This window comes from Typha latifolia, chromosome 1 (genome assembly GCF_019914945.1).
Source record: "Typha latifolia isolate L0001 chromosome 1, TyphaL0001v2, whole genome shotgun sequence".
Classification (NCBI taxonomy): Eukaryota; Viridiplantae; Streptophyta; class Magnoliopsida; order Poales; family Typhaceae; genus Typha; species Typha latifolia.
In genome coordinates, this window is record NC_133086.1 from 22,896,748 (window position 1) to 22,912,323 (window position 15,576).

The 15,576-nt window shown below is 38.6% G+C and overlaps 3 protein-coding genes across 4 annotated transcripts; all 3 read right to left on the reverse strand.

The window, feature by feature from the left end:
- Nucleotides 1-601: 601 nt before the first annotated feature.
- On the reverse strand, nt 602-5,829 carry LOC140780597 (poly(A)-specific ribonuclease PARN). Of its 2 annotated transcripts, XM_073126249.1 has the most exons (7): nt 5,423-5,829; nt 4,507-4,637; nt 3,961-4,289; nt 3,751-3,864; nt 2,701-2,827; nt 2,359-2,623; nt 602-1,942 (listed from the first exon to the last, which is right to left on the reverse strand). In XM_073126249.1, exons 1-7 carry the CDS (start codon nt 5,788-5,790, stop codon nt 1,117-1,119), a joined length of 2,160 nt encoding a protein of 719 aa, XP_072982350.1. In that variant the 5' UTR covers nt 5,791-5,829; the 3' UTR covers nt 602-1,116. The 2 variants fall into 2 exon arrangements, with proteins under 2 accessions (XP_072982350.1, XP_072982351.1); XM_073126250.1 differs by lacking the exons at nt 4,507-4,637; nt 5,423-5,829 and having other exon boundaries at nt 3,961-4,096; nt 4,171-4,267.
- A 975-nt stretch (nt 5,830-6,804) lies between these two features.
- LOC140780631 (cellulose synthase-like protein E6) lies at nt 6,805-10,087 on the reverse strand. Its single transcript, XM_073126304.1, has 8 exons — nt 9,679-10,087; nt 9,075-9,399; nt 8,845-8,985; nt 8,590-8,721; nt 8,275-8,487; nt 7,973-8,197; nt 7,527-7,874; nt 6,805-7,444 (listed from the first exon to the last, which is right to left on the reverse strand). Exons 1-8 carry the CDS (start codon nt 9,948-9,950, stop codon nt 6,905-6,907), a joined length of 2,196 nt encoding a protein of 731 aa, XP_072982405.1. The 5' UTR covers nt 9,951-10,087; the 3' UTR covers nt 6,805-6,904.
- A 1,902-nt stretch (nt 10,088-11,989) lies between these two features.
- On the reverse strand, nt 11,990-15,154 carry LOC140798807 (disease resistance protein Pik-2-like). Its single transcript, XM_073152909.1, has one exon. It carries the CDS (start codon nt 15,152-15,154, stop codon nt 12,206-12,208), a length of 2,949 nt encoding a protein of 982 aa, XP_073009010.1. The 3' UTR covers nt 11,990-12,205.
- Nucleotides 15,155-15,576: the final 422 nt, after the last annotated feature.

Genomic DNA, 15,576 nt, shown 5'->3' on the forward strand with positions numbered 1-15,576 from the left:
AATGTAGCATTAATGAAATTAATACCTGTACTGCGGATATGAGTATGTGGTCAAAATATTTCTAGTTCTGCTTACCTTTTGCTACGATTTATCAGTATACATATACATAGATAAACACATGCATTCATACGTACACCCATGTAATGATCTACCATCTAGGTTTACTTTGATGCTGAATCTTCTTTTTTTCGTTCAGATTAAGAAAATTAATGACTAAATAATTCTAAATGTTAGTATATGGATACATAAAGCTTTTGTGTTATGAACTATGAAATCCACGAAGAATGGTTACGATGATGCATTATGCTACTGCTGCAAAATAGTTTACACGCAAGACAGATGCTAAGAAGAATGAAGCATGACATGTTTCATGTTTATTCTAAGATGATAAACTAATTATCATGAAAAATATTAAAACCATTATATGGAACAACCAGTCTCAAGAAAATTAGGCTGATTTTTACACTAGAATATTTGTAATTCTTCTATATCTCTAACGAATAATCTATCATAATAGCTTACCTCCTCCTTTCTCATACTTCTGTTATCTCTAGCAAATATCAGATTACGTATTTAGTGGCACATTAACTAGTTTTGAGCATACATCAGGACAGCCTCTGCGCAGATTTTTTTCGTTCATCGCAGATGATTATACAAATACAGTATTCTACGATTACACAAATACAGTGGAGGTAGGAAATATAACTCCCTAAAAAAGATATCCAACCCCGATAACAGCTCAACAATTAACAACAGATATCAAACTCGAGAGACTCAAAATATAATGTAAAAATGTAGCCGAAAGTACAATTGTAAACCCAGCAGAAATAATCCTTGCTAAGAGCAGTTTCACAGCCCAAGCTCGATCTAAATGCCTACAACTGCATCCCACAATGGCCAATGCATAAATTTGACGAAAGATCATCAGCCCAAACTCGATCCATTCACTAACAACTACATCAACGGTTAAATTTATGTAACAAATATGCAGCTCCATTTGGCAACCAAGATCATCAAGAAGGCACAATTCCAAAATAATTCTTTGATGGATCAGTAGGATGCTCCAACCAACCTAGCAATTGCAAAAGCAAAGACGGTACCTGCCCAAAATAGTTGCTATGTACTTGTCATTCTATTTCCAAATAATGATTTGGCATAAAGAGAATCTAAGATATCTTCACATGAAACTTCGCGAGAAGATTGCTTCTTGGATTCCAGTTTTCTTCCCACAACCTGCTTGTGAGCAGGTGAAAGGATATCCTCAGCTGGACTGTCAGTGCTGCTTGCAGGATATTGGGCCTCTCGGCTACCACAGTTGACTTTTGTCTTCCATGTTATGCCAATTGCTTCAGCCTGCTCTGCAAACAAAATCTTCGACATGGAAGCACTGCAAATGTCTCTGTAAGTATCATAATTTGCAGCACGTGTATTGCCACCTTCCAAGAGGACAGAGAGAGGATGCAAAACTGATATGGGATCATCGTTTCTCTCCAATATATCCTTCAAAAGCAAAAAATCATCCACAAACTCCTCTTTGCTGAACTGAATAAGTGCAGAAGAAGAATCAAGGAAAAAAATTGATGTCACAGAATCTTGACCAAACACTTTGCATACACATTCTCTCAGATCTTTTGGCTTCAACTTGGACGGAAATCCCCAGACAAGGGCAATGTTTTGGAACACAACAGTAGGATATTTTCTCTTGTAAGCTGGCTCTGGTTTCTCTGTTCCAGTGCTTAGATCAATCACAGTTCCGCTGTTCCAACTTGGATATAGAAGATTAATGTACTTCTGAATCTTATCATTTTCTGGAAGATTGGCTGGTGGTGAAAGGAGCTCAAATTTGATGCTTAAATGACTGCACATCTGAGCAAATACACATCCAGTCATAAAAGCATCGTATCCTGCTTCGTGCTTAGCACCTGAGTTGAAGCAAGATGATCTGCAGGCAAAACATTTAGTAAGACCATCCAGTCAAAAGACTCAAAACCAACGGTCTCTGTTGTTATCAGATTTTCATTTAAAGAAAGTAAAATGTCCCCAACATGTTTGTTACGTAGTCAAAGACAAAATCAGTTCCCAGAACACAGATTCAATTCTTTCATCATGTTCAGCCTTCCTAAACTTTTCAACAATGCAGGTGATGGTAGAGAAAGCATCACAAAGACAAGTGATAGGAGTCAAGCACACTTTAACTAAAAGAACGTAAAGCTACAATAAAACAGCAGTCATGAGGGAAGGCATAATTGCACAATATAGAGCAAAGAATTGTTACCTACCAGTGAAGTGACTAAATGTAAGTATAGTAGTACACACAGGAAAAGGAACTTATGCTTAAAATTGTGAATTATGTTGTACCCTGATTCATCTGTTTGCACTTCAACTTTCACATACAAATTTGAGGCCAAATTCTGGGATGCAGAAGAGACCATGGGGCACAACAAAGAGAAAGCTGAAGATAGTGATTTGCTTCTTTTCTTCATCAGATATTGAACGGCATGGCTGCTGTTCATAAGATGCTTGGTGTCTATAATGTGTGGGAATTTGTCGTGGACAGCCAATACAAATTCCTCAATTGATGAAGGCAGAGGGCCAATAAATTTACTATAGATGTGCGCAATATCTGTTTCATGAAAAAGAAGCAACTGAGAGTGACACTCAATAAGTATGTAAATATATGTTATAAGAAAACACAAGCACCTAGAAAACAGTTGTGGCCAACAATCAATTTCTGTTCTGAAACAAGAAGATCTATAACATGACGAAATCCCACAGCAGACTTGACCCTTGAGTTTGTGCTCCTTAGTAAACCTTCCTTGACCTCTTTCTGCAACAAAAGAGCCATTGATATTAGTCTAAACAAGGTGTATGCTCTGCATCAGCCTTACGAGAAGAGCATGGAACCTCCTTTCCCTTGCACAATTTATATTAATAAAGATAAGATTGATAGCACATAGTCGCAGCATAACTATATAATCTTAGCCAATATTCTGCTCCACTTATGGTCAAGGAAATAATAAAGTTAGCTCTTGGTGTTAGGATCCATGACATTCTCCAGTTGCAAATCCTTTTTGCTACGTATGTGGAGCAGTGGAGATGGCTCTCCTGCAAATAAATGAGCTCCATATGTGGAGTTGATTCTCCGGTTCTCTGTCAACTAAAATGGACTATTGCGAGGATCTAAGTATCTAACTATGTTTCTTTTGCCTGTTACTTCCTTGAATAATCGGCATGTTTAAATAACTAATGGTTGGGCAGGATTCTTATCCAAACCCATCACCCAAGAAAAACAAATAAAAAATTTAACATCGAGCCAAAACTTTTGGTTTGAGTGAGAAAGTATGCTAGTTTTTAAAATGAGATAGATAGACGCTGATGGAGAAATTTTGAATCGTAATTATTTTTAATAATTTTAGTCAAATCATAGATAAATTAGAATTATGTTTATGTGTGGAATAAAATTCATTATAGTCATAATAGTGTTTCTAAATCTTTTTTATGCTTAGTTATAAATCTAGAGCGGTATTCCCTAATCTAGAATAAGAAAGTACTACTTGACTGGAGAAACAAGAGATAGCCTTGACTTGTCTTTAATAATGCAATTTATCCTAATTCAGAAATTTAGAAAATGTCTTTCAACCTAAAATAATGTAAATCTGGTATTATGATCCACATAAATCTATCTAGGTTATTGCACATGCTGAAAGGAAAATTGAAATAAGTTTAACTGAATTTCTTATATTTTCTTACCATCAAAGATGCTTTATCCTCATTAGTGTCTGTATACACTACTCTCTTCTGCCATGTATCATCCTCACCAAGTGTACGAACATATACAAGGTCCCTGAAATGTTTTCTTAAAACCTGAGGATCAAAATACTATCTGTTAGCAAAAAGTTCAATAATACTTTGTCCTATTAAAATTTTTTAAAAGTTCAATAATGTATTATAAATAATTACCAGTCGAATTAACTTCAGTTGATGTGAGCTGAACCCATCAAGTAAAACTGCTGGACGCATCTTAAAGAAAACTGTCTGAAATTGAAATTTGTTGCATTTAAGGTTTTCTTCCAGATGATAGCCCTCACTTGGATTTCTGAATATTCCATCACGCCACTCATTAAATCTAGCTTTCATCCTTTCAGTGAAAAGAAGATCAGCAGTACTCACTATTGGTATGTCCCCATGTTCTTCCAAAGACTGTAAAGATGAAGCTAATTCATCTTTGTATGCTGATGATAATTTCCCAAGAGCATCTTCCTCTTGTGCACTGGATAAATAAGATATTCCTGAGATATCCAATAGCTGTAAATACATGGATAAACTAAGAATATCTTGAACGCAGAGGAAAACACGAATGCCCTACTGAACTAGGTTATTCTGTGACATTTGACCATATCTTGCTGAATAACATATGCATAGGACTAAAGTGGAATAAGGAAGCAATAATCATGCAATAATAACAACACAAAATAGGCAAGAAATCATTTCAGTTTCAGGAAACACCTTCATGTATGCATGCATTAAAATCAAACTGGTACTTAGCCAGGAAGTCAATTGACGTTGTCTGGCATAGAAAATCATATGATGGCCCATCAATTGGAAGCTCTTTTCTGGGGAATATATAAAAATTGTGCCTGCAAAATGAAAGAAACATCTCAGACATCAAATTTCATGGATGAATCAAAAGAACACCTCTAAGAACCACAGTGTACTACATATTTAGACATAGAAAAGGTTCCATATATATATCAATGTTTTCAATTTTCTTTTCTATTCTAAATCTGCAAAATCCAAAAATCAATATTCTTCCAAAACTTGCATAAAAACGTGCGAAGGAAACAAAAATAAGAATTAAGCACGGATTTTTCTGTTCAAAACACCAAATCCACTGAAAACCAATCAACATTGCGGCGACCAAGATTGCTGGAGAGAAAGAATTTTCCAAAAAAATCATCTTTTTTCAGCTCGCTTTCCAGTTCTCTTCACAGCAACTAATCCAAAACCCAAAATCAACGAGCTATAAACAGACCGAATATAAACAAGGAAACATTAAAGAACACATGGATGGGCGATATTTAAAATCCAAGCATTACATATAAATTAAACACCACTTTATCGGTGTTTAATTTTCTGTTCTTTGGAGGTATGCAAACAGAAAATAATAATCACCTCCAAAATTTGTACAAACCAGTGTAAACTTGTTTAAAAAACCAAATATCAGGAATCAAGATCCAAATTTGCTGCTCAAAATACCAAATTCAGTATAAAAAAAAGATTCCAAATTATTGCAAGAATTGGCAAAGAAATATCATTTTTACTCAATTCTCTTTCACTTTTCTTCTAGTTAACTAATCAAAACCCTAAAGCCTAACGAGCAATAACCCAATCAAAGATATAAACAAATGATCCAATAGCTCACGGATGTGCGACGAAGGAGGCCTTGGACGCATCCCACCTAAAGGGGCAAACGCCAAACTGCACCACCGCAAACTTCTCAGCGGAATCCTTCACTTTGAGATAGCGCACGTCGGAGCGGTCGAACTCGAAGGCGTCCCTCCACGGGGCGCTCGTCACGCCTGTCATCTCGAGATCGACGGCGACGAAGTCCGCCTCTCGGACTCGGACACGGAGGTTATCCAAAGCCGGCTCGAAGTTGGACCTCGTCACCTTCCTGACAGCCACGCCGCCGGCGGAGGAAGAGGACGACGAGAAGGGGCGGATGAGAGGCAGAGAACGAGCTAGGGCTAGGGTTTTGGAACGCGACCAAAGTAGCCATTGGCTCCTCATCGCCGTCTCATACCCTTTTGGAACGCGGAGGGAGAAGACACGGAGGAGGGAGGGAGGTGATGGGATTCCGGTTCAAGCTCATTTATATGCTTCGAGTCACAAATGAGTTGCTGGGCCCTCCGATTACCTCGAGATTCGCAAACCGAGGCCCAATATAAATTAATTAGAGCGAATTACACTTGCCTACTAAATACTAACTCTGCTTTATTTTAGATTTAATAATTTTGGATCAAAACACGCTTGAATGGAGAAAAATATAAATACTTTACCGTCATCAGGTTTGACTCAATTTTACAAAACCCCAAGATTTTAATTAAGCACTTAATTAATCCTTGGTCTTGACTAAAATATAACCATTATCTTTTTCATCATGTTCAAATTAGAGACCAAATTTATAGATACTTATTAGAGACAAACTTGTAAAAGATTAAATAAGTTTTCCAATACATTTAATGCTCGTTTGATTTGAGTCTAATCCATAAACTCGATTATTTTTTAGTTTTGACTTTTTAGAGACTAAACTTAATTAGATATAATAAAGATAAAAAATAATTTAGTTAGTGAACCAGATTAAAGGTCATTGAACCAATTCAAGGGAGAGGTTCTAAACTCAAAACAAATAGAGAATTAAATAATACCAATTATATTTTAAATAATAAAAAAATAAAAAATATATTGAATAGATATATGTTCTCTAATATCTTTGTCATTTAAAATCTTATCTTTAGATACATCAAAAAATATATTCAATTTTTTACAACTTTATTTTTAATAAAAATATTCAAATTCGATCCATGTTTCATCAAATATGATAAAAAAAATAATAATAATTACACTTTAATCGAAATCTAATTAAATTTAAGTGCTTAAGTTAAAAATATATAAAGGTTTTGTGAAATGTAGTCAAACACGAGGGGGTAAAATTTAATTAAACCAATAAAATAATTTGCAAGTTAATTTTATTCTATAATCACCTCAGTAAAACTAGACTCAATGCTGCTTGCAAACAAAGAATGCTAAATATATCACAATACTATTCTCTGATAATAATACTGTGAAGTTAAGAGACTAGATATTGTGAACTCTAATACATTGGCATATATTTATGAAAACTTCAAACTATAGGTATCAAGCATGCCAACAATACGAAGCCAAGAGATACAACTGTGATGGAGGAGGGCAGGCTGCCTTTATCTCTCCTAAAGAAGAGTGCTTCGTAGATAGGGATATTGGCAGCTACTATTATTCCGCACAGGATAACTTGAACTAAGAATTGATCAACAATTCTAGTATCCATCGCCACTCTTCTCAATCCACCAAACAGACACAGAAGGTTGAGCAATGCAACAGTCGCTATGATCACGAACATCGAGGACGACGACCCGAACTCCATCATCTCCTGCTCGTATCTCTTCGACGCATCGTCGCTGCTCGTCTTCGTCGTGATCGCGAACGCCATTTTCGATACCCCTAGCAACTTGAGCCAGGCCTCAATGGTGGCATAGAGGTATGAGCTGATCCTTTTTATCATCCAAATCCTTTGAAGATTCCACCATCCACGCAGTGTGTCTCCACATCTTAGTGACTCGATCAAGCTGTACGTGTATTTGCCAATCGCAACGTAGGCAAAGGGGATGAACCATGGGCTAGTTACCTAATTTTGTCATCAAATTTAGAAGGCTATACATGCCAAAAAAAACAGTGATTTGAAAGAATATGAGAGAGGTCCTTGTCACCTTTGGGAAAAAGGAGATGCCATGGAGGAGACCAAGAGAAGGAACAACAACATAGTGGAGAGTTGGGAAGGAGTTGGGAGCCCACAAGCCGAAGATGCTGTAGCCCATTTGAAGGCCCAGCTTGAACTTTCCACGGCCCACTAAGAAAGGACAGTTCTTGGACAGAAAGATTTGGAAATTCCCCTCGCTCCATCTCTTGTGCTGCACCAATGCCTGTTCTAGTGTTGTTGGTCCCACACCCAAGAAGCCTTTCCTCGGAGGATTAAAGTAGATGGATTTCCACCCCCTGCAGTGGATTGCCAGTCCTGTGAGGACATCCTCCACTGGGCATCCATATTTCAATCCGATCTGCAAATTATTTCCCATAATTAGCTTAACTTTGATATATCTATATACTGATAGAGAGAGAGAGAGAGAGAGAGAGAGAGAGAGAGAGAGAGAGAGACCTCATTTCCCCACTGGGTGTTATGTTCGTAGGTGCAAGTAGCAAGAGACTTGGCTATCTCTTCCACCTCTTGAACACTTTCTCCTGCTTTCCTCTTAACTCCTTTGTTCCAGTCTTCCTTGTAGTCTTTGCTATAGCTTCTCCCACAGAGGATATCCCTTCTGTGGAAGCATCCAGTGCCAATATAGAGAGTGCCACCCCAACTATCTAAGCCATGATGCTCCACCTAAGCCCCATCAAGTACAATATTAACAGCATATATAGTATATGTAGATGATGGCTTTAAAATTGTTAATTACCAACCTGGTTGACAGTATTGAAAGAACTGCCGTATAAATCATTCTTTGTTAGGTTGTTGCAGTTCTGAGGATACTGTACGAATCCAATGCTGTGGCCCATCTCTTCATCTAAGAAGAAGCAGAGAGCATCTCTGATAGAGTCGAAATTGTTGGAGTACATGTCGCAGTCCACGTTTAGGATGAGAGGGCTGTTGCTTATCACTGATGACACCCTTAACTGTGTATTCATTAGTTTAGAGGGAAAATTTTAGCTGAGTTAAGAAGATGGTAAGTAATTAACTTTTAGGACAAAGTTGTGACGAGGCAAAGATTAATTTACCAATGCGTTCATGGCTCCAGCTTTGAAGTTGTGGTGACTTTCAGGTCTCTTCTCACGTGCCATGTACACCAGTGTTGGTAGCCGTTCTCCGTCGTTGTCGGTTGCAGTTTGCTCCTTTCCATCAATCAAAACCTACCAAAGAAAATAATAGTGATAATAATTACATTGTTGAAATGTATCATACTTCTTTTGTCTATACATAGTTTTTATGGATAAATTTAAACTGCAGTAACTTGATTTCTATATGGCGTCCACCTGAACAATGGGGTGATGATCTCTAGAGCTCACTTTGGCATCCCATTCAGAGAATCCTTTATGCTTTCCTTTATGTTCTTCAGGAATCTTGCCTAAGATCACAACAGAACCAATGCGATTCACCATCCCTTCATACAGGTCCTGCAACATATATAGAAAAAACAAGTCAACTTGTTCTCGTAATTAACCTTCTTTCTTTTACTTTTACTTCTTATTAGATATCTTGTTACCTTCATGAGAGACCAATCTTTGCCCTTGGAGTCACACGTGCCATGAGAGACATCCAACTCGGAGAAGTAGGCAGAAGGAGACCTGGGCTCCACCTGATACCTCTTGCAGAATGGAAGCCAATGCTTTGCAAACTGGGATGCCTCCCAAAGAGCGTAGAACGTGAGAACAGAGCCGCCGTCGTCGGAGAGGTAGACGCTTAGCTTCTCCGGCGGGTAGTTGTAAGCCATGACGGATAGAACTGTGGAGATGACAAGGCTCGGCGGCTCTGCGACCGGGTCAGCAGTGCATACAAATATATCCACGCCGGGCAATTTGGCTTCGTATCTGTCCCACAATGGCATTTGAAAACGTTAGAATTCTGGTATATATATACATATATATTTATATCATCTAGTCCTCCTTTTATGGGTATACCTATAAAAATAAAAATCATCCCCCCCCCCCCCTGATATTGTATATAGCTTTTAATAACAAATGTTTTTTATTTGCAAGGTAAGAGAAGGGGAGAAAGAAAGAGGGTATTTTTGTTGTAAAAATAAGAAATATAATTTGAAGGGAAAAAGTGAACAAAATCAACTCATCAATAGATTTGCAACTTAGAACCTTTGTGAGAGTTTATCTTTGAAGGTGGACCGATATATGGGATTCCACCGCACGGATTGGGTGAGGATCCAGTAGAAGCCATACCAGAGCTCAGCTCCCAAAAGCCCAACCCAAAGCCATTTCCCTCCTCTTCCTTCTCCTGGCATATGAGTCACTCTATACAACCATATCAAACTTATCCCCACTAACATCGAGCTAGCATACAATCTATAAGCAATTCTTCCCTTCGCCTTCTCTGTTGCAAAGAGAGACTCTTCGCTAGCCCCACGCATCTCTCTCTCTCTCTCTCTCTCTCTCTCTCTCTCTCGTCTAGGATGGTGTATTGGTGTCTTGGTGCTTCGCTTTATCTATAACACTACATATGCGTATGCAGGAGGAGATATGTACGAGACTTTTCCAAATAAAAAATTTCGAGAAGCAAGTATGCGGTGGCTTCCATTAACCACTCGCAACGTAAAAGGCCTTGTAAACGCTGCCCAGTCCCACACATTTGGATAGGAAAGGATGGGTGCACTATTTTCGTTGTGGAGTGTCACTGGGACATGGATGTAAACTTCTTTTGACTGAGTTACTATTGTTTAATTTATATATATATCAAAGCTAGTAGCGTAGTACTCGTCTGTGAATTCTTTTATTATAGAAAAGGTTGCCGGTTTGAACAACACAGTTTATCTGTCTGAACCTTCTCTCCAAATATATATTTATTTAATACGATTAGAATTCTATAATTTAATTTTCTCTTCCTATTAATGATATTTATATTTGTAGTTCAGTCAAACATTCAAGAGGACATACTGGGCCAAAATATAATTTCTGACAAAGCTAAAACGTTCTTTTTTAGTGCATAATATCGTATTAGAAACTTAAATAATTTCTTAACTACAATGCCGTGTGGTAAGGTTGCAAATAGTTACCTAACGTGAGATATAGTCAATTATGTAAGTGATGAGACAAGACAAATTCAACATAGAGTTAAGTATTAGTAGCTTAAATTTTAGGGCATATAAGATAATACTTTCTTGTGGAAGATTGGTAGATTCCACAACGTTGAGTGACCAATACAAGAGGGCTATACATTATGTTAAATTGTTACTTTGATTAGATTAAAAGAAGTAAGCAAATTTGTATTTAGTGAAGATCGAAGTCAAACACGTGGATAATTTTGTAATGCTTAAGATGGCCCAGATGAAGTCATCACAGTGAAAGTAATGTTCGTCTTTCTCGTTGGTTGCTGGTGTTTTCTCTGATATAATTGATAGTCAGTCATCTTATCTTCATGTCGATGTGTAGGTGATTGGCTTCCAAGAAACGTAATTTTCTAAAATAAGATGCTGAAAAATACCCAACTGCAGAAAATTCTTACGGTCAGTGTTGTAGATTTAAATCCTGAGGCGAGAGAAGAAGGAATATTGGTGCTAAGAAAAGAGGCAAGTATTAGTTCAATTATGTTGCTGCAACATTTCATAGTCTGGACCAGTGCACAGTGGAGGAGTAGTAGGGATTTCTCCAACATTCACTATCTTTCTGACTTCCTGATCATCTTCCCATGACTTCAGATTGAAAGTAACTTAAAACAATCACGTCGCATTACAAAGCTGATGGAAATATTAACTAATATGGGTCATTTTGTGAAGCTTCGTCTGAGGTTACAATACTTGATTTAGACATAAAATGGAAAAAATATCACAAGTACATCAGTAGAAATATGTATATACTAGTTGGGAATAAAGTAATATTCAATTGGTGTCAGTGATTATGCTAGATAAATTACATGTGCAGATGAAGAATATATACCATGTCGTAATATTGTTAGTTTATTTCCTACTAGCTTAGTAATTTAGATAAATTGTGTTTTGGGAGCCCAACATAGATTGGATCTTCTATCCTGACCCACTTTTAATTTTCAAACAATTCAACTCGACTTGACTCAATCAGACAACATATTTGAAAAGCTTGGCTTGCGAATGTATATCATGTTCTGAAGTTGTTGGTTTATGATATATTAGATTAAGATTCTTGATTAATTGGTTGTTTAATATGATACATGAATCAAATTGTTAAGAGGCAAACCTTATCAATCTCTCTGTATTTGGTGGTAAGGGGTATTATTTATATTGCCTTTCCCAAGGCCGGCCCATATCTATTCAGGTAACGAGCGGTTCTTATTTGTATTGCATTTGCATCTCATATTATTGTGTCTTCTTAATGGCATGCATAACAATTTATCTCCTCATCCTTTCTCTCTTTGCTGATTAATGGAGCTAGCATATAATAAATAGTACGAACAACATACAGTTTACACTAGATGGGGTTTACACATAGAATGCTTTCTGACAAAGTATATTGAAGGCAAACCGAAGTAACACTAAAATGACAGAAATTAAATACAGCACAAGAGACTAATAAAATGCAACTACGGACTCTTTCCTGTTCCTCCGGAGAAAGATGTTGCAGCAGTAACCATTTCAGCTTCTTTAGCAGCCTTTAGAGAGATGCTCAATGCCTGACATGGGGTTTTTTGAGATGCTCAAGAGAAATCATTTTCCTGCGAAGTTAGAGCTCCCAGGATAACTCTTGGATTGTTTGGATGAGTTTCAGCGGCAGCTGTCAGGGCATTCACTTTATCTTGGACATAATCATCGACTTCACAATGGACCTCAACTTCCTTGATGCTACGGAGATGCTCAATGCCCGACATGCCTTCCATCTTATCATTCCCCCATAATTCCCACTTAAGCTTTTCGAGTTTGGGTGCTGCCCCTTCCTTGACTACCACCTCAAAAACTTTATCGCCTTCAATTACTAGCAGCTTGAGGTTTGGGAATCCATTCGGTCCAAGAGACAACTGTTTTTCTTTGTATGACCCTTTGTTGAGTCTGAGACAGAGCAGACTTGGTATAGTCCCAAGGATCTGTACAGCATCCTCCTCTAATTCAGTCATCTTAAGAGTTAAGCTAGTGAGCCTAGTGAGTGAGGAGATCCATTGAGGCAATTTACCAAGAGAGCCGCATATCTGTAGTTTTTGAAGAAATAGGGGAAGTGAGGATAAAGACTTTAATTTATCGTCCAAACTCAAAAGGGATAGAGAACGAAGACAGCCGCTCAGCTTTTCAAGTGTATTCTGTACAGCTGTCTTTGTCTCGGTTCTTGCAGGTAACAAGGTTAAATCAATACCCAGCTTCCTCAATTGGGTCAACTCACCTAGCTCCTTCAACACGCCATATTTGTTGACACTTACATCAGCAAGTGTATGCAGGGCTTTCATATTCTCAATTCCCTTGGGCATCACTATTGTCCACCATGTCCAATATATAGTATCAGGGTAAAATCCATGTAGCAGATGCTTCAGATGTTGGAGCTTAACTATTCCCGAGGGTAACTCATAGATGAATGTCTTCCTAATGTCCAGTGTTTCCAGGTATTTTAGCTTCTCTATTTTGCTTGGAAGATGCCAAATCAAAGTATTCCTGAGACTCAAATACCTCAATTGAAATATCTTACATATTCTACTTAGATGACGATTTCTTAGATTTTGGCAACCTTGCAAATCCAACACCCTCAATATTCTCGAACAAGGGGAATCTAGAAGTACTGGTTGGACATAGTTAAACATGGTCAATGAACGAACATGAGATAAGCTCATGCTCTTCCTAACCTCTTGTACAGTAGTATCGGTACAGCTATGGAGGGATAACCTGCGCGCCTTGTCCTGGGTTGCTGCTGCGAACTGGTTACCTAGTAGACATACGAAATTCTCCTCAATTGATTTGGAAACGATGATCTCATGCATCATATCATGGATTCGAAAAGTTCTCACTTTACCAGCAGCTATATCAATGTCTAAGGGTTGGATAATATTCCTGTTGACCAACTCATTAAAGTATGTTTCGGCGACATCCTCTATGTTCAATCCGCGCTTTCCACTTACAAAACCTTCGGCCATCCATCGTCTCTCTAAAATACTCCTTTTGATCTCATAGTCCTCAGGAAAAACAGAAAGGTACAGAAAACAGGCCCTGAGGTAGTAAGGCAAATCATTGTAGCTAAGGGTCAATACTTGTTTCATTCCCTCGAGCGTGGGATTTGTTTCCAGCTCGGAACTTAGATTGTCGTGCACCTTCTGCCATTCATCCTTGGTCTTTCTTGGCTTACTAGCGAGAAGGCCACCTATACTATTTATAGCTAGAGGAAGACCACCACATTTCTTCAAGATAGCATCAGGTACTTCTCCTAATTCAGGAGGACAACTGTTGAGATCAGGGCCAAACACTGTTTTGAAGAACAGCTCTTTGGACTCCACCTCAGATAGAGGCTGTATGTTATAGATATAATTACGGTTATGAGAGCAGCAAGTGTTAGCTACAGTTTCAATGCGTGTAGTCACTATTATTATACTACCATTATGGTTTTCAGGCAATGCAAGTTTGATGATTTCCCATGCTGATACAGCCCAAATATCGTCAAGAACGATGACGTACCTCTTATGTTGTAAAAGATTTCTCACTTTTTCGATGAGTTCTTTCATGCTACAATCCCTCTGTGCTTGCTCTCTCTCTTTCTCTGCCGTTGCTGCATTCTCATGCTTCGATGTTTTCCCATGCTTTTCAGTAAATTGTCCAGATCCCAAAGATTCGATGCGTTGAAGCAACTCCTTCCGTGCATGTTTCTCTTTGTCGGTTGATGCTGCAATACTAGCTTTACGAGGAACCTCGTCGAGCTGCGTTACCATGTCCCTCATGAGCACCTTGATGTCGAAATCCTTCGATACGGTAATGAAAGCCCGGGATTGGAAGTGTACACTGTTTACACTAGGGGTCCGGTAGACCATCATGGCAAGAGTCGTCTTGCCCAAGCCACCAAAGCCAACAATAGAGATCACTCTGAGACGTTGTTGGTTCTGCTCCATCACCCAACTTAGGAGTTCATCCCTGCGGCCTTCAATGCCCACAAGTTGGGATTCGTCGGCGAAGAGAGAAGGCAGCCGAGGGTCAAGCTTGGTATAACTGGAAGCCGCATGATTAATATCATAGCTGCTGCTGCTTCCAGTGGTAGTAGCAGCAGCACCAACCACGCCGTACCTCGAGCGTCTTTCGCTCGCATGTTGTGCACGGGCTTTGATGCTTTGGATCTGGGTGGCGATCCGATGACGAGCTTTTAGTGTCCTCGTCACTCGGGTGGCCCTTCTTAGGTAGCCAGACGGCTTGCCGATGTGATGCATGAACTCGTCGATGCAATCCTCGGCGTCATATGCCATCTCTCTCACTTGCTTCATCCAGACCTTGGTTTGATCATCGTGGTCCTCCGTCTTTGCAAGGTTTCGGAGTAAGGCGTTGATGCTCTCCAGCTCGTCTTTGATGTATTGGATCTCGTCTCGGAGTCCGGCCAGCCTTAGAGCTTCTTGGGCCAGGATGGATCCTAGCTTTCCAAGAAGAGTGCTCACAGCACCTTCCGCAGCACTCACAACGGCGCCTTCCATCTCTTTCTCTAGATTAAGATTGGAGAAGATGAAAAAAAATAGACTGAGACCGGCATTTCTACCCTTAAATTTGCATCAAAAACAGAGGATCACGTCACGAATTTTTTTCCATAGATGTCAAGACACGTCATGAGTAACTCTTCGTGCTTTTGTGCGAATGAGTTGAATTGGCCACCTAGTCCTGCCAAAGGCTGTCTGAATTTTATTTTTTTACTTCATTCTAGAGTTTTTCTTTTCGCGAGAGGAGGAGATGTTGAGCAAAGTTGATACTAAGAAAAAAATACAAAAAGGTCCTATATTCTTTTGTCATGTGAAAGAGTTATATAGGAAGTGAAAATATTTTGGGTCAATTACATTTCACCCCATGTAATTTTATGAATTTATGATTCACATCCTATCATTTTAGTATTTAGGTTTCAAAC

What these genes read in the sequence shown, in the direction of transcription:
- LOC140780597 (XM_073126249.1), bottom strand. Translation starts at nt 5,790, where the DNA reads ATGAGGAGCCAATGGCTACTTTGGTCGCGTTCCAAAACCCTAGCCCTA. An exon ending in GCCTCCTTCGTCGCACATCC is followed by an intron (nt 4,638 to 5,422) that starts GTGAGCTATTGG and finishes TTCATTTTGCAG; the next exon opens with GCACAATTTTTATATATTCC. An exon ending in TGGCCACAACTGTTTTCTAG is followed by an intron (nt 2,624 to 2,700) that starts GTGCTTGTGTTT and finishes TTCATGAAACAG; the next exon opens with ATATTGCGCACATCTATAGT.
- LOC140780631 (XM_073126304.1), bottom strand. Translation starts at nt 9,950, where the DNA reads ATGCGTGGGGCTAGCGAAGAGTCTCTCTTTGCAACAGAGAAGGCGAAG. An exon ending in CTGGAGCCATGAACGCATTG is followed by an intron (nt 8,488 to 8,589) that starts GTAAATTAATCT and finishes ATGAATACACAG; the next exon opens with TTAAGGGTGTCATCAGTGAT. An exon ending in GCATCTCCTTTTTCCCAAAG is followed by an intron (nt 7,445 to 7,526) that starts GTGACAAGGACC and finishes TGACAAAATTAG; the next exon opens with GTAACTAGCCCATGGTTCAT.
- LOC140798807 (XM_073152909.1), bottom strand. Translation starts at nt 15,154, where the DNA reads ATGGAAGGCGCCGTTGTGAGTGCTGCGGAAGGTGCTGTGAGCACTCTT.